We start from the raw sequence: 26,108 nt of genomic DNA, 5'->3' as shown, positions 1-26,108 counted from the left end.
GCCATGGGGACCGGGACGGGGTCTGCGGGTCAGCTGCCTATTGGCGGATCCAAAGGCGGAACTGGCGCCAAGGGCGAGGCTCTCTCGCCGACGGGTGCCGGGGTCCGCTGCCGCGCGGCCGTTTCCGGCCCCGCCCCGGCGCAGCGGCTCGTGGGACTCGGCGGAGGGACGCGGGGCAACGGGGTTGGACCTGCCTCCCGGGAGCCGCGGGACTGCAAAGACGCGGACACAGCTCAGTTTCTAGCGGCTTTATTTTGACATACACGACCTCAGACACAAGCGGGGCGGGCAGCGCTAGGTGTACAGAAAGGGGCCGCCGGGCCCAAGGCCCGAGCACCCCTCCCCCGCACGCAAGGTCCCAAGGAGACGCAGTGGCCCAGCCGTGGGCGGAGCCGAGAGTGGAAGAGGGTGCAGACCTGGGGCAGCTTGGGCAGGTTTAGGCAGCTTCCAGGAAAGTGGAGCAAAGAACGATTCCTAGAGACGAGGCCTTACGGTGCCCCGAGAAGCAAAGGAACTACGTCCTTCCCAGGGTGCTCCAATTTTTCTCAAAACATTTTTTTAAATCAGCACAAACAAAACCAAATTGAACAGCTTTAAAGTTCCAAGCAATCTGCATCTAGGGGGCGTGCACGTGGCCAGATGTGCGCGAGTGAGCAGCGGCTACTGAATTAGCCCAGGGCTTTGGCCCCTGGGGAAATCCCCACACCCACTGCACAGGCCCCAATGTGAGGGGAGGGAGAGGTGGGGTCTCCTGCAAGTTGCTACACTGGTCCCCTTCCTCGTTAAGCACCACCGGTCCCACCCCACCCCCCCTAGCCCAGGGGGCTGGTGTTGACTTGGCCCAAGTAAGCACTATAGAGGGGGGTCACTTGAGCGCCCCAACCCATGATCCCGCGTTGTACTTTGGTCCCAAGTTGGGGTTTGGGAAGGCAGGGACAGGGCTCTCTGGCAAGGACCAGGGAGAGAGTAGAGGCAGAGAGAGAGAGCATGTGTGCACACACAAGCCCAACACCCACCAGGTAACAGAGCTGGGTCCCCCCAGTGTCAAAAGTGCTGAAAAGAGGGGTCCTGCCCTAATGGAGAAGCAGCAAATCCCAGACCCTTCTGCTCTTTTTAGTGCCAGGAAAACACTGAAGATAAGTAGGTATAGCTCTCTCACTACGAAGAGAATGGGGCAGCATCTGCTCCCCCAAATACAGGAACTGAGGCGGCACAGCACATCCCCAGGCTGGAGAGTTTCAACTGAAGGGAGTCCCAAGCAGCCCCTGACTCTGTCTTGGCCTTTGCCCTGCCAGGAAACGACGGTCTGCACTAATGAAGAGCTACTACTCCTATGGCTGAAGCCACAGAATGGTACAAGAAAGATGGTCATTATTGACCAGAAACAGGCAAGTTGTCCCTCCCAGCCCCAAGGAATGGGAACCTGCCCACCACTGGCACCAGGATCAGAGGGCCGAGAGAGATGGGATCCATCAAGGAGCCCGTTTAAAATGTGTGAGGCTGCATCTCTAAGGACTAGGAAAGTAGTCCACCAGTTATCAAGGCTTCTCATATACAGACTGGCAGGCTTACCTTTAATGCCCAAACAAGGGCCATGCCAAAAGTGACAATGACAGCGGCCCTAGGCCCAGAGGTGAGGGCACTAACCATGGCAATGGCTGAGTGCCGTGTCACCTCCTGGCCACATGTTAGAGGTGGCAGGTCTCTGTGCCATTAAGGGCTGGCGGCAAAAATTACTGAAACCACAAGAAGGGTTGCCCCTTGGGCCTTCACTGTACCACACTGTTGAGCAGGGCCACACTCCAGGCCTACAGACAAGGTGCTGGGCCAGCAGGGAAATACCTCATACAATTCATCTGCTACCAGTTCTTAAAGGTAGCACCTGCTGACAACAGGCACAAGGGCCAAAGCTCACCTCAGAAATGGAAAAGACTATTTTGCTGAGGAAAGCATGATGGAAATCAATATTTACTAATAAACAAGGCTACAGCCCAGGGGAAAGATCCCAAGTAACAAGGGCTGGCAGATGGAGAAATGGACAGACTGATGGATCCCAGGAATGATAAGACAAAACTCATTAGCAGAATCTGGGCACCTGCACCCAGGGCCCAAACAATGTCCCTATGAGAAGACAAGCTTAAAAAAAGCTCTCCCTCCCACGACTGGAGCTCCTTACAATGGGCTGCTGCCTTGAGCTTAGCCTGGGGAAAGGTGACACCCTGAGCGGACCACAGCCCTTGAGCCCTGGGACGGGCAGCCCATCCAGAGGCAGCACAGCTGCCCAAGCTAGAGGAAGAGGACTCCCACCCATAGCCCAAGAACTGCAAATACTGTCTGGGCCAGAGCCACCAGAGGCCCTGGAGCCTGCTGGGACATTAACTCTCCTTGGTAAATACAGCAGGGACCCCTTCAGTGGGGCAGGAAGGGGTAGCCTCTTCAGGCAAGGGATCTTGGTGAGAAAGGCTGGCTGGGGTGTGCAGGCAGGAAGAGTAGCAGGCTCAAGTGCCAAAGAGTGCCTGGGAGTCCCATGGCCTACTCTCTGTCAAAAGCTGGCTTCAGCACAGCTTCATGAATCTAGCCTCACGCCAAGGTCAGAACTGAGAAGGACGGGTCCAGCTATGTGCAATTGGCCCTGTGGTATCCTGGGGGCATCTGTTAAAGCACTGGCTGATGCCCGCACCACCAGACTAGAAAGTCCCCAAGAGCTGGGCACCCAATCCTCTACTTCTGAGGAACAAAGGATGAGTGAGCACAGAGGGACCCTGCACCAGTCCAGTGCTTCACCCTAAAACCTGCAGGGCCCTATAGCCACAGACCCCAAAGACCTAGGCCAGAGAAACCAACGTCCAAGGGCACCCTGTCCCTGCTGCCAAGCCCATCCACCAAGGGCACCTCTTCCTTCCTAAGTCAGCCTAGACACAGCAGTCAGAACTGTAGAGCTAAAGAAGCCTGGCTGTGAGGATGTGTGTTGTGCCCTCCTTCACTTTATATATATGGATTCCAGGCTACAGCTAAAAACATTTCTTTTAGTTTACACCAAAGAGAAATATAACCCTTTAAAAGCAAGTCTGTGTGTCCTCACGGCGAGTTCAGTCAGAGCAATGGTCCCTGCCTGCGGGTGGAGAGGAAGGGGTTCCGGGGGCCCAGGGCGGGGCCTACTGGTTCTCCTCCCGCATCTGTTCCATGATGCTGATGAGGTTCTCCAGGCCGAACACATAGCCTCGGTCTGGCCCATCATGCACGGTGGGGTCATCCCGGAAGCCCTTGAACGTGCTATGTGCAAAGTCGATCATGCGGACATCCACCTTGGGTGGAGAGGAGGGGCCGGCCTCAGGGCTGGTGCTACTGGGGCTGGTGCTAGGGCCACAGGGTGGCGCCACCTCAGGGAGCCCAGTATCCAGGTGCTTGAGACGCATCTCGGCCCGGCGGTCCAGGAAGGACTCTGCCCGGCACTCCCTGCCATCGTAGATGACAAGCAGGGAGCTGGAATAGAAGCGGTAGGATGCCTGCCGCTCCAACACAGCTTTCAGGCCCCGCAGTTTGCTCAGGATGGGCTCAAAAAGGTCACGCCTCAGGTCCAGGCCATTGTGCAGGTACTGATAGAGGGCGTTGCGGAAGCCTTCAATGGAGAGCCCACGGCCATAGTACTTGTTCCTGCAGAGGTAGTGTCCTGTGTCCAGCTGGTATACCTGAAAGCCCAGGAGACAGAGGGGGTGAGCACCAGAAAGGTCTGATGACCGTATAGTGCCCTGGGCAGGCACTGTCAAAAGTACTTCTGACCAGCCTTAATCGTCCCAATGTCAAGGCAACAGGCTCTCACAGTGGCTCTGTGTCTGGAGCCCAAAGGTCATCAGGTAAGGCCGAGAGGGCTCAGGGAACATACCTATAAGGATGCACTCAGCATCCCATGGGGCACTCACCCTCTCGGAGGAGATTCTGGACCACTGTGGGCCCGGAGGACACCTGGCATGGATAGCAGGCAGGCACATGTGCAAACCCAAACACGTGGGCGGCAGCAGCTAGGCTCTCACCAGGGCAACTCACCTGCATGCCACAGACCCTGACACCCAGTGTGGCTGACGTACTCTGCTCGCACTTCCTCATCTGCCGGGCCGCCTTCTCAGCTGATGCATCATCACCATGCTGCCGGGTGCCCATCTTCAGGTCCAGAACACAGGGGTACTTGAAGTGGTGCACCACGTTCTCAAGCAAGAGGAACTCTGGACCACGTCAAGGAGAGTAACAGCCACACTCACCATCAGCCCCAACCATGAAACCACAACCAAGTTTTTCTATAAAAGGGGGCATTCTCTTTAAATGTAATCTGTATTCACCTCACAAATTCTCAATTTGTGACCTATCAAATTATTGATAGGCACCACAGGCCTATCAATTATTTTCAAAAATGTTTCTACTGTGGCAAAATACACATAACAAAATTTACCATTTTAACTATTTTTTAAAAGTGTTTATTTAGTTTTGAGAGAGAGAGAGCACACACGTGCAGTAGCTGGGGAGAGGCAGAGAGAGATGGGGACAGAGGACCTGAAGCAGGCTCTGCACTGATTGCAGACAGCCCGACTCAGGGCTCGAACTCACAAACTGTGTGATCATGACCTGAGCCGGAGTTGAACGCCTAACCGACTAAGCCGCCCAGGCACTGCCCGCCCCCCCACCCCCGCGCCATTTTAACTACTTTTAACTTCACAGTTCAGTGGCATTAAGTACATTCACATTACTGTGCAACCACCATCACCCTTCATCTCTGGAACTTTTTTATGTTCCCAAACAGAAACCAGAAATTGTACCCACTACACACACTCCCATTCCTCTTCACATCCCCATGTCTGGGAACTGCCATTCCAGTTTCTGTCTCTATGAGTATGCCTATTCTAGATACGTCATATTTGTCTTTTTGTGTCTGGCTGTTTCAGAGCAAAATGTTTTCAAGTTTTAACCATGCTGTAGCATGTGACAAAATTTCATTCCTTTTTTATGGCTGAATAATTTTCCACGGTATGGATCTATGACAATCTGCTGATACCATCACATTTATTTTATTCTACTTTACTCTGTCTGGTAGGCATACACAAACTAAAGAAGGTCTGCCAGATTCACATGCATCCCTGGCACCGTAAGTAAACCAAGGCCCTGCTCAAGCCATACCGCATCCAGGCCTAAAAGAAATAGGGAACACATCTTCACAGCACTATCACAAACACGAGAAATCAGGTTTACCACTTCCAAACAGGAATCTTAGGAAAAGATGGATTTAAATTTCTACCCTGTCAGGGCACTTGGGTAGCTCAGTTAAGCGTCCGACTTCGGCTCAGGTCACAATCTCACAGTTCTTGAGTTCAAGCCCCACATTAGGCTGTGCACTGACAGTGCGGAGCCTGTTTGGGATTCTCTCCCTCTCCCTCTGCACCCTCCCACACTCTTCTATCTCAAAATAAATTAAAAAAAAAAAAAACTTAAGTAAATAAATAATACATTTCTATCCTGCCATTTACTGACTAAACTTCAAACCAGTGGACTATATACTTCAGCTTGTCCCTTAGTACTTTTAGGACCTTCTGCTGAAAATGCCTCTATGGTCCTGGGCGGCTGGTATTTATACCCATGTCCTCATTTAAATCTGTGGTCTGCAACCACCCTGGATAAAGGTACACAGGCTAGTCACAAGGCTGCCAAAAGTCATCAGGGCCCAAGCCTGGACCTCAGTTCCATACTGGAGGACCATGAAGCAACCACAGTCTTGGATGATAACATACTTGGCATTGCTCGATGATGCACATATTAACATCTGCTAATTCTTTAAAGAAGATCTACTAGAAAACCATTAAATTTGGCTATTAATTTCATCATCTGCAATAACTTATAAACAAATGACAATAAAACTTAAAAAGAGCTGCAGAAATATCTCATAGTGCCCGAGAGCATGGGCTCTTGAATCTTGCTTTGGCCTCTCATGGGCCTGGGCACAACACTTAACCCCCTTGGGCTTCCATCTCCTTATCTTTATTTATTAAAAAAAATTTTTTTAATGTTTATTTTTGAGAGAGAGAGACACAGAGTGTGAGCAGGGGAGGGGCAGAGAGAGAGGGAAACACAGAATTCGAAGCAGGCTCCGGGCTCTGAACCGTCAGCACAGATGCGGGGCTCGAACTCACAAACCGTGAGGTCATGACCTGAGCCGAAGTCGGATGCTCAACCGACCGAGCCACCCAGGCGCCCAGCCATCTCCTCATCTTTAAACTGGCATCGTAACATTTTCTCCTTCAAAAGACTGTTATGAAAACTGAGTAAACAGGCCTCAACACATTCCCCTCAGTTTCTCAGTATTAGTCATTTACTGCCTACTGCTTCAGATAGTAACTGACCAGCAGAATTCCCATTTTATAATATTTCTTTGCGTTTACCATCTTAAACACTATTATACGCTGTTCTGGTATGGTGTTTCTCTTTGGACAAAAAAAAAGTACCACTTTGTAATTATTATCTTTTGGGAGTGGAGAAATGTATGTGTGCATATGCACGTGTGCACACAAACGCAGATCCCTGATTCTAGACCTGCACTGACAAATCTGGTAGCCACTAGCCACATCTGGCAATTTGAATTTAAGTGAGTATAAAATTCTGTAACTCAGGCACAGCAGCCACATTTTGGTTACTCAATATGGCCGGTGGCTGCCATACTAAACACAGATACAGATACTTCCATGGTCTCAGAAAGTTCTACCAAACAGCACTCTTCTAGACTGCCAAGTTGAAGCTTCAGGCTTACCAGTCCCAAAAGGCAGAAAAAAACATGTCAATAAAACAAAGAACGACAGGGGTGCCTGGGTGGCTCAGTCAGTTGGGCATCCAACTCTTGGTTTTGGCTCAGGCTGTGATCTCACGGTCTGTGAATTCAAGCCCCGAGTCCAGCTCTCACTGGCAGTGCAGAGCCTGCTTGGGACTCTCTCTCCATCTCTGCCCCTCCCCAACGTGTGCTTGCTCTCTCTCTCTCAGAATAAATAAACTTAAAAAAAAAAAAAAAGAACGACAAAGAGCCTATGAAAAAGGGAGATAAGAACAAGTGGGGCTCCTGAACAGAGAGGGCCCTGGCCATGGTACTAGAAGGTATCCTGACACAGGAGCTACCCACAGTCGCAGCAAGGAACACCGCTGAAGTAGTAACAAGGATACTGTACAGCTTTCGGTCCTTGGACTCCGAGCGCATGCGGCTCAGCTGCTGCTTGTGACAGCGCAGACTCCAGGGATTATGGCTGATCTTCTCAGAACTCAGACCGCTGTTGCCATCCAGCATCTGGAAAGGGACGTCTGAGTGGCTGTGGAGCTCCACCTTCGGACTCTTTGCCTCCTGGGAGCTAAGAAGGAAGAACATAACACATTGCTGAAGGGGCTCAGACGAGTCACCTTCTGGGGTCTCAGTGCAAAGGGTGAAGGAGACCTGGATCAGACCTAATCTGCCACCCTGGTGGCACCAGACCCTGGTGACGGGTGACACAGGGACCCCAGATGCAAGAGTGCATAAAAGTGAGCAGTAAGTAGTGTTTATACTTGTGTCTCTGAAAACTGTCTGAAAAATAACTCTTTGCACCAAATTACGTGATGAAGATACCACTCCGGATCCATTAGGAAGGCTATCACAAAAACAAACCAGAACAAGTGTTGTAGAGGATGTGGAGAAACTGGAACCCTCAAATATTGCTGGAGAGCATGTAAAATGGTATAACCGCTATGAAAAAGTCTGGCGGTTCCTCAAAAAGTTAAACATACAATTATCATATATTACCCAGCAATTGTACTCTTTGGTATATACCTGAAAGAACTGAAAACAGAACTCAAATAGAAACTACACAAATATTTGCAGCATCATTACAATAAATAAGAGGTGAAGCAACCCAAGTGTCCATCAGTGGATAAATGGATAAACAAAACATGGTGTGCCCATACAATGGAGTGTCATTCAGCAATAAAAGGAATGGAATTCTGACGCATGCTATAACCTGGATGAGCCCTGAAACATCCTGCTAAAGTGAAATAAGCCATACACAAAAGGAGAAATGCTGTATGATTCCACTCATCTGAGGGAACTGCACATTCACAGAAACAGAAAATAGAAACGCAGTTGCCAGGGGCTGGGGGGAAGGGGAATGGAGAGTTATTTAACAGGTGTGGAGCTTCTGGCAGAGATAAAAAGGAGTTCTGAGAACGGACAGTAGTGATCGCTGCACAACAGTGTGAATGTACTTAATACTACTGAACTATACACTGAAAAAAAGGTGAAAATGATACGTTGTTAGATGTACTTTACAATTAAAAAAAATACAAAAATTGACAAACGTGCAGTCACACACTTAACAAATATAGGGTGGAGCACGGGACACCACTGTCAAGAACACGAGTAACTATCATATTTCTGTCCACATCTACAACCAAATTTTTAATAAGATCTAAAGAAAGCATATGCTGACATTATACGCTTATGAATGTCTGTCTGCTTGTGTATCAACCTGGAAGAAAGAGGAAAACATCAAAGAAAAAAAGGCAGGATAGGCCCCAAAGAAACTTTCTCAGCGGACAAAGTTTGTGCCTGTGGAAGTCATGAAGCCATTTCAGTAAGGGGATTTTATTTCTAAAATAAGTCAAACCACAAAGGGGTTTTATTGAGAAGGTGACTCCAACTGAAAATATTAGGACTTTACTACAACTTCCTTTTTCCCACCAACACAAAAATCTTTGAAGTAACTTGCAATGTTCCTTCACCATGCCAAGCCAAGCCAAGCACTGGAGAAGCCATGTGCGCTGCAAACAGCAGAGCAAGCCTGCAGCTCCGAGCAGAGGCAGAGCACTGCAGCAATATCAAATGCCACCGTCCTCCCCAGAACTTCTGGCCTCTCCTTTAACTGTAGATGGAGTAAGTCATGCAGAGTTGAGCTAGCCACTAGGGCTGGTGTGTACCAGAAATTGCTGACATTCCCCTGCAGGGTGATTGGACAGACTGGGTGAAATGGCTGAGAGACACGGGCAGAGATCCCTTTCCCCTTTAACTGAAAGTAGAGGAGCCACCAATGCCTCTCAGCGTCAGAAAACTCTCATTTTCTTCTGGTGAGGGCATGGCTAAGGCCATTCATGGATGCTTTCTTTGTGATCCTCTTTAAGAAACAATAAGGCTTACTCATCTGCCAAGTAAACCCAAATAAGTCCTCTGTGCCCGCACGGGGCACCCATTCCTCCTGGCATTACCCTTGGTATTGTAGCTCTGGTCCTGGTGAAGAATAAGCTGCATTCCTAGAAGTGACTTAGTGCCTCTGAGAACGGGCCAGAGGTCTGGTCACTGCACACAGAGCTGTCACTTTCAGAGCAGAGCCTTGAACCTGGACATGGGTAGACTTTGATGTTATTCTATGTTCATTGGCTTTTCACCAGATGACTCGAGAAGCAATTTCTGTACCTTTGGCGGACCAAAGAAAGCCCACTCTAAAGAGCTATTGAGAGAAAGGCTTCAATGCCAGCTATGGGCTTGAGGACTTGGGGAACATTCCTTGTCACATGAATGACTAAGCTTAGGTCCCACAATCATCAGTGAAGAGGAAGCCCCTTGGGGAATGAACAAGAAGCCCTGAAGAAGTGCTTCTGCAGACCAGAGTCTATTTTACACACACACACACACACACACACACACACACACACACACACGAATATTACTCTATCAAAAAGAATGAAATCCTGCCATTTGCGATGACAGGGATAGAGCTAGAATGTATTATACTAAGTAAAATAAGTCAATCAGAGAAAGACAAATACAATATGATTTCACTCACATGTGGAATTTAAGAAACAAAACAGATGAACGTATGGGAAGAGGGGGGAGACAAGAGAGGGAAACTAACCACAAGAGAGACTTGATGATAGAGAACAAACTGAAGGTTGATGGGCGGGGGCATGGGCTAGATGAGTGAGGGCACCTGTTATGATGAGCACTGGGTGTTGTAAGTGATGAATCACTGAAGTCTACTCCTGAAACCAATATTACACTGTATGTTAAATAACTAAAATCTAAACTAAAAAAAAAAAAAAAAAAAAAAAAAATGCTTAACTCCTGGAGACCCTGCTTACTCAGAGTGAAGGCCTCTCCTCTCCAGAAATGCAGATCTGGCCCAGAGAGGAAACATTACACACTCAGCGAGAGTCTCGTGGGGTTCTGTGCTCCTCGATGTGAGTGTGTCCTCTTCCATCAATGGGAGTAAGGAGAGCCGGAACCCTCTGGGCTCTTACTGCTTCAGGAACTAGGGTGCACAGCACGTGTTGCTCAACTGACCTGATGTCAGAGATAAACTAATGTGCTGCCACACGCATATAAGAAAAGTCCCAAATCTAACTTCTAAGTTGAGGCACAGATCTTATTCACTGAAACTTATTTTTAAGTGAAGTTAAATATACTTTAAAAAAAGGGTTTTTTTTTCAAGTAATCTCTATACCTAGTAACATGGGGCTCGAACTCACAATCCAGAGATCAAGAGTCGCATGCTCCACCCACTCAGCCAGACAGGTGCCCCCAAATTAAATAGAAAGTAATTTAGTCATAGAATTTTGATTTTACCTTGTTTCAGGAAGCTCACATTATTTTTAGCTTACGTTAGTTTTATTAAAATTTTTTTTTTTTTTTTTTTTTTTTTTACAATTCAGTGGTTTCTTTAGTATATTTATAAGGTTATAAAACTTCACCACTATCTAATTTTTAGGACACTTTCATTACCCCCAAAACAAACACTATCACCATTAGCAGTCACTTCCTATCCTCCTCTCCCCCTCAGCCCCTGGTATACCTTAACTTGCCTTCCTGTCTCATGTACTTGCCTATTCTGAACATTTTCTATATATGGAATCACATGTGTTTTTTTGTGACTGACTTCTTTCACTCAGCACTTTAGTTTTTGAAGTTCATCCCTGTCGTGGCTCATATAAGCATTCCATTCCTTTTTATCACTGGATAATATTCTATTATATGGATACACCACATTTATTTATCCATTCATTAGCTGATGGACACAGTTGTTTTCATTTTTTGGCTGTTAGGAATAATTCAACTATAAACATCTGTTTACAAGTTTTGTGTCTGAATGTATTTTTCCAATTCTCTTGGTAAATACTCCTATTCCTAGGAGTAGCATTGATGGGGTTAGCTTTCTGAAGAATAATTATTTTTCCAGAGTGGCTGCACTATTTTACATTCCCATCAGCAATTTAAGAGGGTTCCAATTTCTCTAAATCTTCATCAACACTTTTATTGTCTGTCCTTTTGATGATAGCTACCCTATGAGAGTTCACATTTCTTGCATAAAATATCAAGAGAGACAATGCTTTATACACTATTTTCCTAATCTACAAGAAAAATAATTTCCAATGCAATAAACTAAATTTTAGTTGCAGGGAAAGGGTTAACAGCTGACCTCATAGAGGTCAAAGAACCTTGTACAGAACCCTTAAAGAACACTGGTCTGGATGGCCTCTCACTGCGCTTGGGCAGTCCTACAGGTCTGAAAGCAGGTGCAACCTCACCGTGGACCAAGGCATTTCGACCTTATGTGTGAGACACAACAAAGCTGGAGAGCACAGAGCATGGGGAGTCCTTGCTTCTGAAGGGCTGAGATCTTCACCATCACTCTCTCTTGACCAGCTACATCCATACACAGAAGGCAGCATCACTGGGGTGATGTGACACACTCAGGTGGTAGCCAAAGAATACCAGCCATCTTTCCCCAAGCTTGGGCCCTACTTCCCCATGTGTCAGGACTCTAGAGAGGTCTTGAGTGTTTGTAATGCCAGGACCAGTCATGCACCTTCACCCTGCTCACCACCCCCTTACCTCTCAGAGGTTTCAAGGGACAGGCTGGCTTTCTCTTCCTTGTGGTCACTGCCACTGCCTGACCGGTGCAGGCTCCGGCGGGAGTGTTTGCGCCGAGGTTGCTCCCGCTCTGGTGTGTCATCCTGCTCCACAGTCTCACTTTCCACATAAGGGTAGGCCACCAAGTTGATGTAACCATCACTGTCTCCCTCAAAACAGACAGACACCACGCCTGTTGAAAAAAAGGCAGCCAGTCAACAAATGTCTACACAGGCTGGGTCTATGCAGCACAGACTGCTGGCACTTGCCGTCTCACAGCACATCACCTGCCATGAACCAACTGAAGATCAATGTAGGAACAATGACCAACAGACCTCTTTCCAGAAGACAGCTGACCACTCACCCCAACTCTAAGTCTGCTACTTAACCTCTGATCGGGGGTTAATCTCTGTTTATTTCCCACTCTCCTCTGCAGCCCTCTGATTTTCAATGACTGACTCCTGTACCATTCAAAAGAACTGTGTTCACTGGAGACACCCACACCTAACATGATTTAACCCTCTACTTATACAACTGCTCTGTGATACTGCCATTCCCTGTGTCATTTTCTTGCTCTGTTTCTCTCTGCCTGGCAGAGTCACCTAGAGACAAGACTTCTTCCAGCAAAACAGTCCCAAAAAGAAGTGTTCTGCCCACACTAAGCATCAGGCGATTCTAACCTCACCAGACAGAACTTCTGCCTGTCACCAAACCACCAGCATTCCTAAGTTGACACCTTTCTACCCTCCATGCTGTACTCAGGGAAAACAGCTTACCGTGTCCATTTTTTACCCAACAGGTTATCCGTTATTTCTTCTGAATCGTTAACAAAGGATTTAAAACACAATACCTAGAAACCTAACCCAAGGAGATTAAAACAAAAAACAAAAAACAAAAAAAAACAAAGTCCAGGCTGCCCTTTGTCTAACTTCCACATCTAACCTTCTGTCACTACATGTCTCCTTTACACTCCCGGTGTACAAAATTGGCTCCATAATCTGAACAAAAATGAGGCATTTATGAATAAATCAATGTCAGACTAAGAATATCCTTCTCTTTGGTCCATTTCATCCTCATTCCCTAGGCCCTTTTAGAAAAAATTCCTTAAACTTGAAATTCTTTTTTCATACTTCCCACTATACTGCTCAAATGTATGCCACACTTCCATGGGCCTCGCATCTGTACCCTGGCTTGCTTTCATAGATAGCTACCTCTCCTGCAGGTTTTCACCTTTGTAACTTCTTGTCTTCACTAGAACCTCAACTGTTCCAGCTTGAATGCTCTCTGGTCTGCCAATCTTCTCTGTCTCCTGGGCTCCCCTTGTGCTCTGACCTAAAGTGTCCTCCAGGCCTGCCACACAGCTGTCACGCTGACCAGGGTGAGGGTTGAGGGTCATTCCTTCTATGGTCCTCTACTTCTCCCACTCTTGGTTTACTCCTTAGAGTGGAAGATGTCTTCAAAGTAGCTTTCTAAGAAAGGGCGTTCAGGAGGTCACTTTTGAGTCCTTTGCAGGATTTTATTCTGCTCTTACACTTGACTGACTGAAGACAAAATTTTATGTTGTCTGCAAATAAAGAGTTTTACTTCTTCCTTTCCAATTGGAACGCCTTTTTATTATTTCTATCTTGCCTAACCACACTGGCCAGAACCTCCAGGAAAATGTCAACTAGAAGTGGAGAGCATGAACATCCTTGTCTTATTCCTGATCTTGTGGGGCAAGGCAACTGTTTTGTCATTATGATGCTGGCTAGAGGTTTTTCATAGATGCCCTCAGGTTAAAGAACTGTCCTTCTATTCCCAGTTTGCTGCTGTTGTTGTTTTATCAAGAACAGATGTTGGATATTGTTGAATGCTTTTTCTGCATCTGCTAAGATATAGATGGTTTTTCTTTTTTTAGATTATTAATATGACGAATTCCATTTAACCTTTGAATGTTAAATCTGTAATCTGTATTACTCAGATAAACCTTACCTGGTTATGGTGCAGTGTCCTTTTAATACACTGTTCTAGTCAATCGACTAAAATTGTATTCAAATTTTTTACATCTAGGTTGGTGAGGGGCATTTATTTTCTCATAGTGGTCTTGCTGAATGAGTTGGGACATACTCTCTAATTTTTTTGGAAGAGTTTCTGTAGAACTACTATTTCTTAAATGTTTGGTAGAATTCACCTGAAGCTGTGTGGGCCTGGAGTTTTCTCTACTAGAATGTGTTGAACTCCAATTTCAATTTATTTGATAGGACTATTCAGAGTCCCCATTTCTTCATGAAAATTTTCATAGCTTGTATCTTTCAAGAAATTGTCTCTTTCATCTAAGTTGTAGAATTTATTGGGATAAAGTTTCTCAAAATATTCTTTTATCTTTAAGTAGATCCTAGTGAAGACACATATATCATTTCTGATATTGGACATTTATGTCATCTCCTTTTCCTGACCAGTCTGGCTAGAGATGTTCTCAAAGAATCAGCCTTTTGTCTTTGGTTTTCATTTATTTTCTTAATTTGGTCTTTGGTTTTCATTTATTTTTTTAATTTTTGCTCATTTTCATACTGAACTATCTTTTCCATACTGATTCACATTAATTTAGATATAGACCTATATTCTGGAAACTAATCCTTGGTCAGTTATATATGTGGTAAATATCTTTACTCATTTTCTCTAAAGGTGAATTTTAATAAACATAAGTTTTAAATTTTATATAGTCAAATATATCATTTGATCTTTTACGATTAGCTCTTTTCTGTCTTGAAGGCTCATCTAAAGCTATATTGGAAACCTTTCATTCTCTTCAGGTACATACTTTTGAGTACCCTGACAGACCACTGGCAGACACAGAGCATCATACCTGATACGGGGAGATATGGCTATGCTGTGCATAGGGCAGGAAGAAGTTCTACAAATAGTAGATGAAACTTGCCAATTAAACAAATCCTGCAATCTACTACTAGTTTAAGAAGAAAATATTTTTGATCCTGACATTATTTTTTACATCAGTACTCACACCTAGGTAGAATGCAGATGGGCAAATGAAAAATCAATGGTCTGATATAAGCCCCAATTTTCTTGGCAATTGTAAGACTAATTTCAATAGACACTAAAGATTACATTTGGTGGAGGTTTTGGTATTTTTAAAAAATATATTTTTAGAAATTATAGTAAAAAAATACATAACATAAATTTATCATTGTAACCATTTTTTCCTAAATGTTTTATTTTTGAGAGAGAGAGACAGAACATGAGTGGGGGAAGGGCAGAGAGCGAGGGGAAACAGAATCTGAAGCAGGAGCCAGGCTCTGAGCTGCCAGCACAGAGCCCGACGCAGGGCTCGAACCCACAAACCATGAGATCATGACCTAAGCAGAAGTCGGATGCTTATCTGACTGAGCCACCCAGGTACCCCTCATTTTAACCATTTTTAAACATACAATTCAGTGGCATTAAGTGCATTCACAATGTTGTCTACCATTATCATTATCTAAATCCCAAACTTTCTCATCACTTCAAAAATTTCTATACCCATTAAATAATAACTCCCCCTCTCCTCCTCACCCAAACCCAGGTAACCTCTAATCCACTTTGTCTCTTTACACACTTGCCTATTGTAGATATTCTATATAGGTGGAATCATGTAATTTCTGTCCTTTTGTGTCTGGCTTATTTCACTTAGCATAATGTTTCCAAGATTCATCCATGTTGTAGCATGTATCAGAACTTCATTTCTTTCTAAATCTGAATACTATTCCATTGTGAATATATATCCCAATTTGTTTATTGATACACTTACTGCTGACACATGGGTTGTGAATATTGTGAATAATACTTCTGTGAATATTAGCTTTGTGAGCATCAGTTTGAGTCCCTGATTTTAGTTCTTTTGGGTACACACCCAGGAGTGGAACTGCTGATCATATGGTAATTCTGTTTAACTTTTTGAGGAACTACCAAACTGTTTTCTGTAGTGGTTGCACCATTTGACATCCTTACCGGCAGTGTTCTATTTCTCCACATTCTTGCCAACTCTTACTTTCCTTTTTCTTGTTTTTAATTATTATAGCCATCCTAGTGTGCACGAATGGTATCTGATTTGTGGTTCTGATTTGCATTTTTAAAAATTGTATTTATTTTGAGAGAGCGCACGCAAGTGGGGAAGGGGCAGAGAGGGAGAGAGAGCGAACCCCAAGCAGGCTCTTCACCACCAGTGCAGAGCCTGATGCAGAGCTCAAACTCACTAACTCACAAAGTCACTAATCATGACCTGAGCTGAAGTCAGATGCTTAATTGACTGAGCCACCTGGGTGCCACCAATTTGCATTATCTTAATGACTAATGACATTGATGTGTTGTTGGTCATTTGTGTATCTTTTTCTGGAGAAATGTGTATCCAACTCCATTGTGCAATTTTGAATCCAATGGTTTGCTATTGTTTTTTTTTAAGTTTATTTATTTTGAAAGCGAGTGCATGAGAGCCAGCAGGGGAGGGGGAGGAGGAAGAGAGAGAGAGAGAGAGAGAGAGATAGAAAGAGATAGAGAAAGGGAAAGGGAAAGAGAAAGGGAGAGAGAGAGAGAGAGAGAGAGAGAGAGAGAGAGAATCTCAAGCAGACTCTACATTGTCAGTGCAGAACCTGACACGGGGCTGGAACCCACAAACTATGAGATTATGACCTGAGCCAAAAACAAGAGTTGGACACTTAACCGACTGAGCCACCTTGGAACCCTGCTACTGTTTTCAAAACAGAACCAGAAGAATATTACATTTGAAGGAATATTCTAGGACTACCAAACAAGAGAGAAGCCAGAATCAAACACATTGCTGTCTCTAAGTGGCTAAGAACAGTTGCAAATGCTTTATATGCAGCTTCAGCCACCAACTCATCCACACTCAACACATCCATGGCCAAACCTTCTGCTATAAATATGCCAAAATGAGATAGAGAACTATAAGCCCTGTTAGCTCAGAGTCCTTCTGATGCTAAGGAAAAAAAAAAAAAAATCTTAAAAGGGAGTCAAATCCTGGCTCCAGAGAAATGTTTTCTAAATCACAGCCGACAGAACTGGGACAAGTTCAAACCTCCAGGTGGCTCCCAGGAAAGGACTGTCAGTAGTGGTTCAGTTTTTCCCCAACTTTTCTCAGACTGGGAAACAGAAGTCTTTAAAAGCCATAGCAAATCATTAGTATCTATTTTCTTTTCTCGGGCTGCATTTTCACTAGGTAAAATAAATATACTTTCTCAAATATACAATTAAACCAAAAATTGACCCTTTCTTATTAAGTCAAATGAAGCCCAATTTATCGAAAGAAAATTGAAGATATTATTGGTCCAATTAATATATATCAAAACCCAACAGTACAGGGTTTTTTTTTTTTTGAAATACATTTAATATTATACAAAGTTACCAAAAATATAGAATTCCCATATACTCGCTTCCTCTAATGCTCCCGTGAGGCCAGTGTATCAAAGCCCTATCACAAAGTGACACATCTCTCCTTCTCTGGTTGCAGGCCATGTGCAGGAAGACTCTCTGACCCAACTCTTCAAGCTCTTGAATCCCATCAAAGTATTTTAAAATGTCTGTCTGAACTGAAAAGCTATGGTTAATGGTCACACCAAGATGACTGACATGTCAGATGTAGACTTGGATGTAACCAACACAATCCAAGCTGATGAGCCAACTGCTTTACTAACCAATGCATTGGACTTAAATTCCATGCTTGGAAAGGATTATGGAGCACTGAAAGACAAGGGCACTGAAAGATCATGATTAACACAAACCCCACCTCCCCCCCCGCCTTGTGCTGTACTGCAGGGGTCCTGTTCACTGTTCTCACGCATGCAGCAGTCAACAGCGAGCCCAATGTCTTATCGAGTGCTTTGGCAAGCACACCAAAAAAACCAGCCCCTCATGAGTATCACCTGGGGTTTATTCTAATTGGGAAGAATGTGCTGAAGATTAAAATGCAGTTCAGTATCCAAACGATGTGTCCCATCAAAGGAGAAAGAAACACTGCACATTTTTTCTTTTGTTTGGCCAGAAGCATAATGCTATAAATTTAACCCTTGTAAAAACCTGGGTAGATAATAGCTATTTTTCAGCTAAAAGAAGGAAGCAGTAAAGAAGAAGCCACTATATGGGGGTACCTGGGTGGCTCAGTCGGTCAAAATCCAACTTTTGATTTTGGCTCAGGTCATGATCTCACAGTGGTGAGATCAAGCCTCATGTCAGGCTCTGTGCTGAGCACAGAGCCTGCTTGAGACTCTCTCTCCCTCTCTCTCTGCTCCTCCCCTGCTCACATGCGCACACCCTCTTTCTCAAAAATAAATAAATAAATGAACATTTTTTAGAAAGAAGAAGCCGCCACTATGTTCCACTCCATGAAGGCTACTCTTGGGAAGAGCCCCTGGCTTGCTGGGAATGAACTCGCTTCAGCAGATGTTGTGCTGTGGTCTGTGTTCCAGCAGATGGAAGGCTGCAATATGATGGTGCCAGCCAACATGCAGAGATGGATGGATAAGGGCCTGTGAAAACCTGGCCCCTTTTTAACACTGCCCCCAAGCTCCTTAAGTGAATTTCAGTAATTGATTTTAGATTTTAAGAACAGTGCTGTTTCATGCATATTGTTGATAAACTGACTTATTCTAAAATCATCAATACTGTCTTCATTTAAGCCAGTTGTTGAACATCAATAAGAGCATATTAAAAAAAAATTGTTAAAAGTGAAATCGTAATTTATAATTACCAAAACCAAGAAATGAACACTGACATAATAATATTAAGTAATCTGTATACTTTATTTGAATGTTGGCAGTTTTCCCACTTATATTCTTTTTCTGGTTCAGGATTTCACTTCACATTGCATTTAGTCCTCCTCAGTCTCCTCCAATCTGATATAGTTTCTGTCTTTCTCTTTCATGACTTTGACACTTTTGAAGAATACTAACAGTTATTTTGTAGCATGTCCCTAAATTTGGATTTGCATTATATTTTCTCATGATTAGATTGATATCACTCATTTTAGGCAACAGAAATGATCTTGTGTCCTCCTCAGTTCTTATGTCAGAAGGTACAGGTCTTGTTACTGGTGATTTAACTTTGATCACTTGGTTAAGGTGAAGTCTGCCAGGTTTCTCCTTTGTAAAGTTATTATTTTTCCTATTGTAATTAATGAATAGCCTATAGGGAGATACTTTGAGACTTTCTAAATAATTCTGTTTCTTATAGTATGTTAGCCCACTCATTTTAGAATCAATCATGGTTCTTGCCGGGGACAATGATTACTGTGTTGTGTGCCTAATGGTGACTTCTGTTTCCATCATTCCTTCTATATCTTTTAATTAAAAGGAATTACAATTCTATAAGGAAGAAATGTCCCTTCTCACCCATTTATCTATCAGTATGGAGTTAGGGATATTTTATTTCTCATATTCTAGATTTGACCACTGGGATTCCCTGATATCGGCTCTTGTGTGCTTGTAACATACACTCCCATCATTTTTGACCATTTCTTTACTTTTAGTTACCAGGGGATGCTCCAGGCTCATCTTTTATTTTCCTGCCCCAATTCAGAAACCAATCATTCCTCCAGGGAGTTCTGCTTCCCTTTACTGTAGGAATGGTATTTAGAAGGACCAAGATCTTGGCCCTATGATTGCTACTGGAGTATCATTGTTTTTAGGCCCTTTCAGCAGACAGATCTGGGAAATACATGTATAAATACTAACCCACACATACACATATATCTCTTTATTGCCAGGAACACAGGTGTGTTTAAAATTCAACCAAGCTAAGGAAAAATGCCAATAATATTCTGTGTTTTGGTAAGTTTCAAGAGGGATTTTTATGTATTTAGTATTACCAGCGGTAGTCATCAGGGGTTACCACATATAGTACCAAATATGAAGTTCTAGGCTTCTATATCCTTATGCAAAACTTTCCTTAATCCATTAGTCAAGTATTTATTAAGCATCTACTAGATGCCAGGCCCTGTAACAGTTTGGCAGTTCTTCAAAAAGTTAAACAGAATTACCATATGATCCAGCAGGTTCCACTCCTAGGTATGTACCCAAAAGAAATGAAAGCAGAGACTCAAACAGATGCTTATAAGCTAATATTAACAAAAGCATTATTCACAATAGTCCAAAGTGGGAACAACCCAAGTGTCCGTCAACAGATAAGTGGATAAACAAAATGTGATATATATTCACAATGGGTATACAGCCATAAAAGGACATGAAGTTCTGATACATGCTACAACATGGGTGAGTCTCGGAAACATTATGCTAAGTGAAATAAACCAGACACAAAAGGACAAAAAATTACATGATTCCACTTCTATGAAATATCTACAATAGGCAAATGTGTAAAGAGACAAAGTAGACTAGAGGTTACCCGGGTTCGGTGAGGTGGAAAGGGAGAGTTATTATTCAATGGATACAGAGTGGTTGTTTGAGGTGATGAGAAAGTTATGGAAGTAATGATAATGGTAGACAACATTGTGAATGTACTTAATGCCACTGAATTGTACATTTAAAAATGGTTAAATTTTATGTTATGTATATTTTGCCACAATAAAAAAAATTATGGATTTTTTTAAATCATTTTTTAACCATTAGTAACATTTAAAAATTTTTTTTTTATGTTTATTTATCATTTTTGAGAGACAGAGACAGAGTGTGAGTTGGGGATGGGCAGAGAGGAAACACAGAATCCAAAGCAGGCTCTGGGTTCCGAGCTGTCAGCACAGAGACCTATGTGGGGCACAAACCCACGAACAATGAAATCACGACCTGAGCCAAAGCCAGACGCCCAACCGACTGAGCCACCAAGGAGCCCCTGAATTGATTTTTCTAAACTGAGGATCTCTTGGGGAGCCTGGGTGGCTCAGTCAGTTGAGAACCAACTTCAGCTGATGTCATGATCTTGCAGTTCATGGGTTTGAGCCCCACCTCAGGCTCTGTGCTGACAGCTCGGAGCCTGGAGACTGCTTTGGATTCTTGTCTCCCACTCTCTCTGCCTCTTCCCAACTCACGCACGTGCGCTCTCTCTCTCAAAAAATTAAACATTAAAAAAATTTTTTAAATAAAATAAATTGAGGGTCCCTTAAGTAAATAATGATGTAAACATGACTAAATTCATAACAGCTTTGGGAAATTAAAAAGTAGAATACAAGGAGCACCTGGGTGGCTCAGTCGGCTAAGCATCCAACTTCAACTCAGGTCATGATCTCGCAGTTTGCGAGTTCAAGCCCTGTATCAGGCTCTGTGCTGATAGCTCAGAGCCTGGATGCTTCAGATTCTGTGTCTCCCTCCCTCTCTGGCCCTCCCCTGCTCATGCTCTCTCTCTCTCTCAAAAATAAATAATTATAAAAAAATATTTTTAAGAAGTAGAACACAAAAATATAACTTATCCATGGCGGGCAATGAAAACGTATAAACAGAGTAACAAAAATCAAATTTTAAAATAAAGTGACTTAATTCTGGTATATATTCATGGGGTTCTATTCTATAAAGTTAATTTACATTTTCAAACACTATTTTTCCTTCAAAAGTTAGGACTTTCAGACCTTCTCAATCCTTCTGTAAACTCCTTATCATCAATTCATTCCCCCAGCACAGACAAAGGCTCCACACAGCCTCCTTGCCAGCTGTCTCACTGCCTTGGCCTGGAAAGCATCCAACTCTTCCTCCTCCGGAACCAGAGAAGTACTGCCCCTCTCCTAGAGCATCCCAGCAAACAGGGGAAACCACCTTGCTAAGAGCATGCTCTTCACCAACAGTATTTAATGATGTGAATTCTTCCAGGTTTACCTATTGGTGAATTCAGATTTTCAAGATCTAAAGACTGTGCTGGTGCTTTCAGTCTCAAATTGTGCTTAACAAAGTGATTTAGTTTGAGACAAAAGAGACCTACAGTCATATCACCTGGCCCACAACACAAGGAAAACTGAGCTGAAAACCTGCAAAAGCCCAAGGCTACTGCTCTCTCCAAACTGGCCAGTGACTGACCTTTGTATTCAGGGGTGAACTCCTTCATTTCGGGAGGGAGGGACTCATAGAACCGCTGCTCCCGGGAGATGAGAGGCTTGCACACAGTGTGGTCGTCGTAGCGCATCATGCTGCTGTGTCCGCCCACCTGGTGGATGAAGGGCTCCAGGAGGACTCCCCGGTCTCCGGCCCGACTTGCATTCTTGCCATACTGCCCCACTTCCATGGTTTGACAAACACACATTGCGTTGGGGGCCAGCTGCACACTGAGGGCAGAGGATGCAGCACATGGGCCACAAAAGGACAGCTAGGCAGAAGATCCTGGCGAACTGAAAGCCAACAGTCAGAGTCTGTTCAGCTTATTCTTCTTTCCTAACAGAAAGGAGAGAGGAAAAGAGGGAATCAAAACACCCGGCAAGCACAATTTTCCTACAGTTCAAAGAATATCTGCTCTATGAAAAGAATGGGATTCTGGGGGCACCTGGCTGGCTCAGTCAGTTGAGCATGTGACTTGATCTCGGGGTTATGAGTTTGAGCCCCACATTGGTCATAGACATTACTTTAAAAAAATAAAAAATAAAAATACAAAAAAAAAAAAAAAAAAGGGGATTGTTTTGTTTCCTGCTATATATTCCCCCAAGCATGTACAACGCTGCCTGGTGCATGAGAGACAGGTGGTAAGTTTTTCTGAATGATACAACTTTGGTCTCCTCCATCCATTTTTTTTATGCACAGAAGCCCACATTCTCTTCCCTTCCTAACTGTCATATACCCTCCATGTTCCCTATAGGATTTGATTTTAGAGCTGCAGTATGTTAACAGCCGTCAGAAAGGCAACTCTCCCTGCTTATTCCACATTCAAAGATAAGTGTTCAGGGAAAAAAACAGAAGGCAACACAAATTCATTGTGTTCAGACTTCTCACCATATCCAGTAATGGTAAGGGTCTCGGGTCTCTCACTGACTCAAGGAAGGGTTTTTGTCTGGGAAATCAGGTCACACTTTCCAACTTTTCTGTTGAAGGTGCCAAGGAGCAGCCAGGGAAAGTCATCCCTTGCTGAGTTGTAGAATCATAAAAAGGGTTTGCTTTTCCCAAAGAAATTCAGGCTTCTGATTTCTTCTACTTTAAATCTGTGGCCATCAATTTATAGCCATGTCTGGCACCACAGAGCTTGCCTTTCTGTCTGACTCTACACCAACCAGTGGGACAAGGAAAGGCCCTTTGTACTTAAATACCTACCCTGTAATGTCAATTTTCTCTCAAGAAAGTTAAAGTAATGGGCAACTTCCCTAGTACTGAATATATTTTGTGATTAGGAATGTAGCAGGCAAGACTACATCTGAAAGATCAAGACGAAAGAAGAAAAATTAAATATTTGTGAAAGCAGGAATATGGCTTTACCTGCAAGAGATGAAATATTTTCTTCTGAACCTCATAACTTATGGGCATAATAGTCTACAGAAGAAAACTGCTGCAAAACTGCAGAAGTTCTTTTTTTTTTTTTAATGTTTATTTTTGAGAGAGAAAGAGTGCTAGCGGGGGAGGTACAGAGAGAGAGGGGGACAGAGGATTCGAAGTGGGCTCTGTGCTGACAGCAGAGAGCCCAACGCGGAGCTCGAACTCACAAATCCTGAGACCACTACCTGAGCCGAAGTGGGGCGCTCAACCAACTGAACCACCCAGGCACCCCTGCAAAAGTTTCTGAATTCAAAGCTGCCCACAAGCTCTATTTCACAGCTATCAATAAAAATAAATGATTTTCCATTCCCCTAACTGATCAGCACCACTTCAATAAACACACACTTTTTTGCTTAGCTATCCACTTTCCACTCCTCCCTACCCCATGGAGTTTTCCCCAGACTCCATTCTCCCAAACAGGAGTTGGGTGCACACCTCTATGGCTCCTAAGGTACCTGTGCCAACTATCTCAGCCATACATCACTGTATCTTCATCTACTTGTCTGTCACCACCACCAAACCATTCCCTTTTATCTCTAACTAGGGTCCAAAGCAGTACCTGGCACACAGGAAATGCTCAAAGACAGGTTTGTTGGAACAAATGAAGTGATTCCAGGAAGATGGCTGCAGGGAGTAAAAGCACCAAATGAAAACAGAAGGAGTCACACAGTGGTAGTGTTAAGTGGAGAAGCAGCTTGAAGGGCCTCTTCTCGAGGCTCCTGGAGGTGCCTACGGTGGCAGTGGACACAGCTTAGCACTGTCAATCAGCTCTTACCCTGGCTCAGTTGTTCACTGGGATTGCCCCCGTGGGGGACAGGGTACCCAGGAAGGTGCCGAACTTTCTATTCTGGGTCAGTGGGTGTCTGGGAAAGGAGAGGGATGGACAGTGCCAAATGCCCCAGAAGAGCTGGACTCAGAGATGCGTGCCCAGCTTTGCAACCCCCACAGGACAGAGAAGCACAAGTCCAACCTCCAGTCAGATCTAGACTTTTGATCTTTTGTTTCCACATGATAGACACATAAAATTATAGTACTGTTTTTGTGTTTCAAATATTTTCTTAGAAGTAAACACATAAAACATTCCATATTTCTATGGCTTTGTTTGGCATTTCTTTTTAAATAAACCTAGAACCTAAAAAATTAAAGTGCCCAGAACTCTCCAGCCCTCGCTTACAAAGTGTGGAGCTGTGGGCAAGTCCCTTAACTGCAAATTTCCTCATCTCTAATTTGAAGACATGCCCACCGCTAACCCTGTGGGATATTCTGATGCAGGTGAAGGGGCCTGGGCTAGCCCTGCCTACTTCTAGCCTTGGAAGTACTAGAAAGAGAAACAGCTCAGACTAAAAACAATCAGAGGTTGCTCCTGAAGTCTGGTGTCCACGAAGGCCCACTGTGAAAACCATGGAATGAGAATGCTGTAGATGATGACGTCTTTCTCCACTATTTCCTTACTAACAGAATCCCAATCAGGTAGCCCACCTTCACGGGAATGTGAAACTGCATTCTAGTTAAGGGAGAATCTTGAACAGTGGTACTTCCTTCTGATCCTAAGAGACGGCTGATTTAGGAAAAGGGCATGTAACTTGTCTTCTAACCACGAGACATGAGGGGAAGTTGGCCAGGGGTCCTCTGGGAAAAGTTACCTTGCTCTTAAAGAACAAGAAGATGTCCCTTCACTTCCTCAAGATATTATTCTGTCTAGATGTGTATCTGAGACTACTGAAGCCAAGACACCTGGTGACCCTAAAAGATACTAGCCTAAAGACAAGGCCAACATGTTGAACATGCAGCACAGAAGAACAGAAATCAGGGTCACTGATGTTGTCACTAAAGTACTGGATATCTTGTTATGTAACAAAAATAAATTTCCCTTTATGCTTTTAGCCAATCTCATTAGGGTTTTCTGCTACTTGTAGTCAAAACCATCCTAGATGAAGGGACAAAAAAAAAGCATCAAAATCCCCAGATCTCCAGGTAATACACTTTGCACATTAAAGAAGTGTCTTCTGATAAGGAAACTTCCAACAACTGAAGAACAAGCCCTTCAGTGATGACAAAGGACAATCTTCCCAAGCTCCAAAAGGAAAAATGTAGCTTTATAATCTTTAAACTGTCAGGGGCGCCTGGGTGGCTCAGTCGGTTGAGTGTCTGACTTCGGCTCAGGTCATGATCTCTCAGGTCTGTGGGTTCGAGCCCCACGTCGGGTTCTGTGCTGACAGCTAGGAGCCTGGAGCCTGCTTTGGATTCTGTGTCTCCCTCTCTCTCTCTCTGCCCCTCCCCAACTCATGCTTGCTCTCTCTCTCTCTGTCAAAAATAAATAAACATTTTATAATCTTTAAACTGTCCCCAAAGGCAGACAATCTGAATTATGTCTGGTCTATTAGGGCTGGCACCAAAATATTAAAAGAGAATCTGCCAAACACAAAATCCATTCTCTCATAAGTAGTAAGGAATCTACCCAAATAACCAAAATTAGCTTAGAACAGGCAAACCATAAAAGAAATTTATACTCCTGCCACGTCAGGACCTTAATTGATCATTATTTTTCACAAACACATCTAAATACAATGGAGCCAATAAATCCTATTTTTTTCAGAGTGTAATTAATCCTCAAAGATTTTCCAGGCCATCTTCTGCAAAATCAATGATCTGATTTCAAGTAGTTTATGCCATTCAAAGTGTCAATAGCTTCTGTCTTTTCTAGACTTAAATAAGGAACTACTAGTATGAAGAAAAATGTGTAAATTCCTTAAAAGCTACACAGTATCTGGGGC

The 26,108-nt window shown here is 44.0% G+C and overlaps 1 protein-coding gene and 1 pseudogene across 2 annotated transcripts in view; one reads left to right on the top strand and one right to left on the bottom strand.

Moving 5' to 3' along the window:
• Positions 1–233: 233 nt before the first annotated feature.
• The window catches only part of IP6K1 (inositol hexakisphosphate kinase 1), a 60,507-nt gene continuing 34,632 nt past the window's right edge, over positions 234–26,108 (bottom strand). For both annotated transcript variants that reach the window (XM_027038738.2, XM_053219370.1), the window contains exons 2-6: positions 21,898–22,248; positions 11,879–12,089; positions 7,192–7,373; positions 4,045–4,220; positions 234–3,689 (exon numbers count right to left, since the gene is read on the bottom strand). In XM_027038738.2, the coding sequence (XP_026894539.1) occupies positions 3,156–3,689; positions 4,045–4,220; positions 7,192–7,373; positions 11,879–12,089; positions 21,898–22,120 (1,326 nt within the window). In that variant the 5' untranslated portion in view covers positions 22,121–22,248 and the 3' untranslated portion in view covers positions 234–3,155. The remainder of the gene's footprint in view (positions 3,690–4,044; positions 4,221–7,191; positions 7,374–11,878; positions 12,090–21,897; positions 22,249–26,108) is intronic.
• Positions 11,344–18,373, top strand: LOC113593603 (aminoacyl tRNA synthase complex-interacting multifunctional protein 2-like; annotated as a pseudogene).

The sequence above is a fragment of the Acinonyx jubatus genome, chromosome A2, assembly GCF_027475565.1.
Source record: "Acinonyx jubatus isolate Ajub_Pintada_27869175 chromosome A2, VMU_Ajub_asm_v1.0, whole genome shotgun sequence".
NCBI classification, from domain to species: domain Eukaryota; kingdom Metazoa; phylum Chordata; class Mammalia; order Carnivora; family Felidae; genus Acinonyx; species Acinonyx jubatus.
Note: the sequence above shows the minus strand (reverse complement) of the source record. Positions and strands in the feature narration are given on the sequence as shown.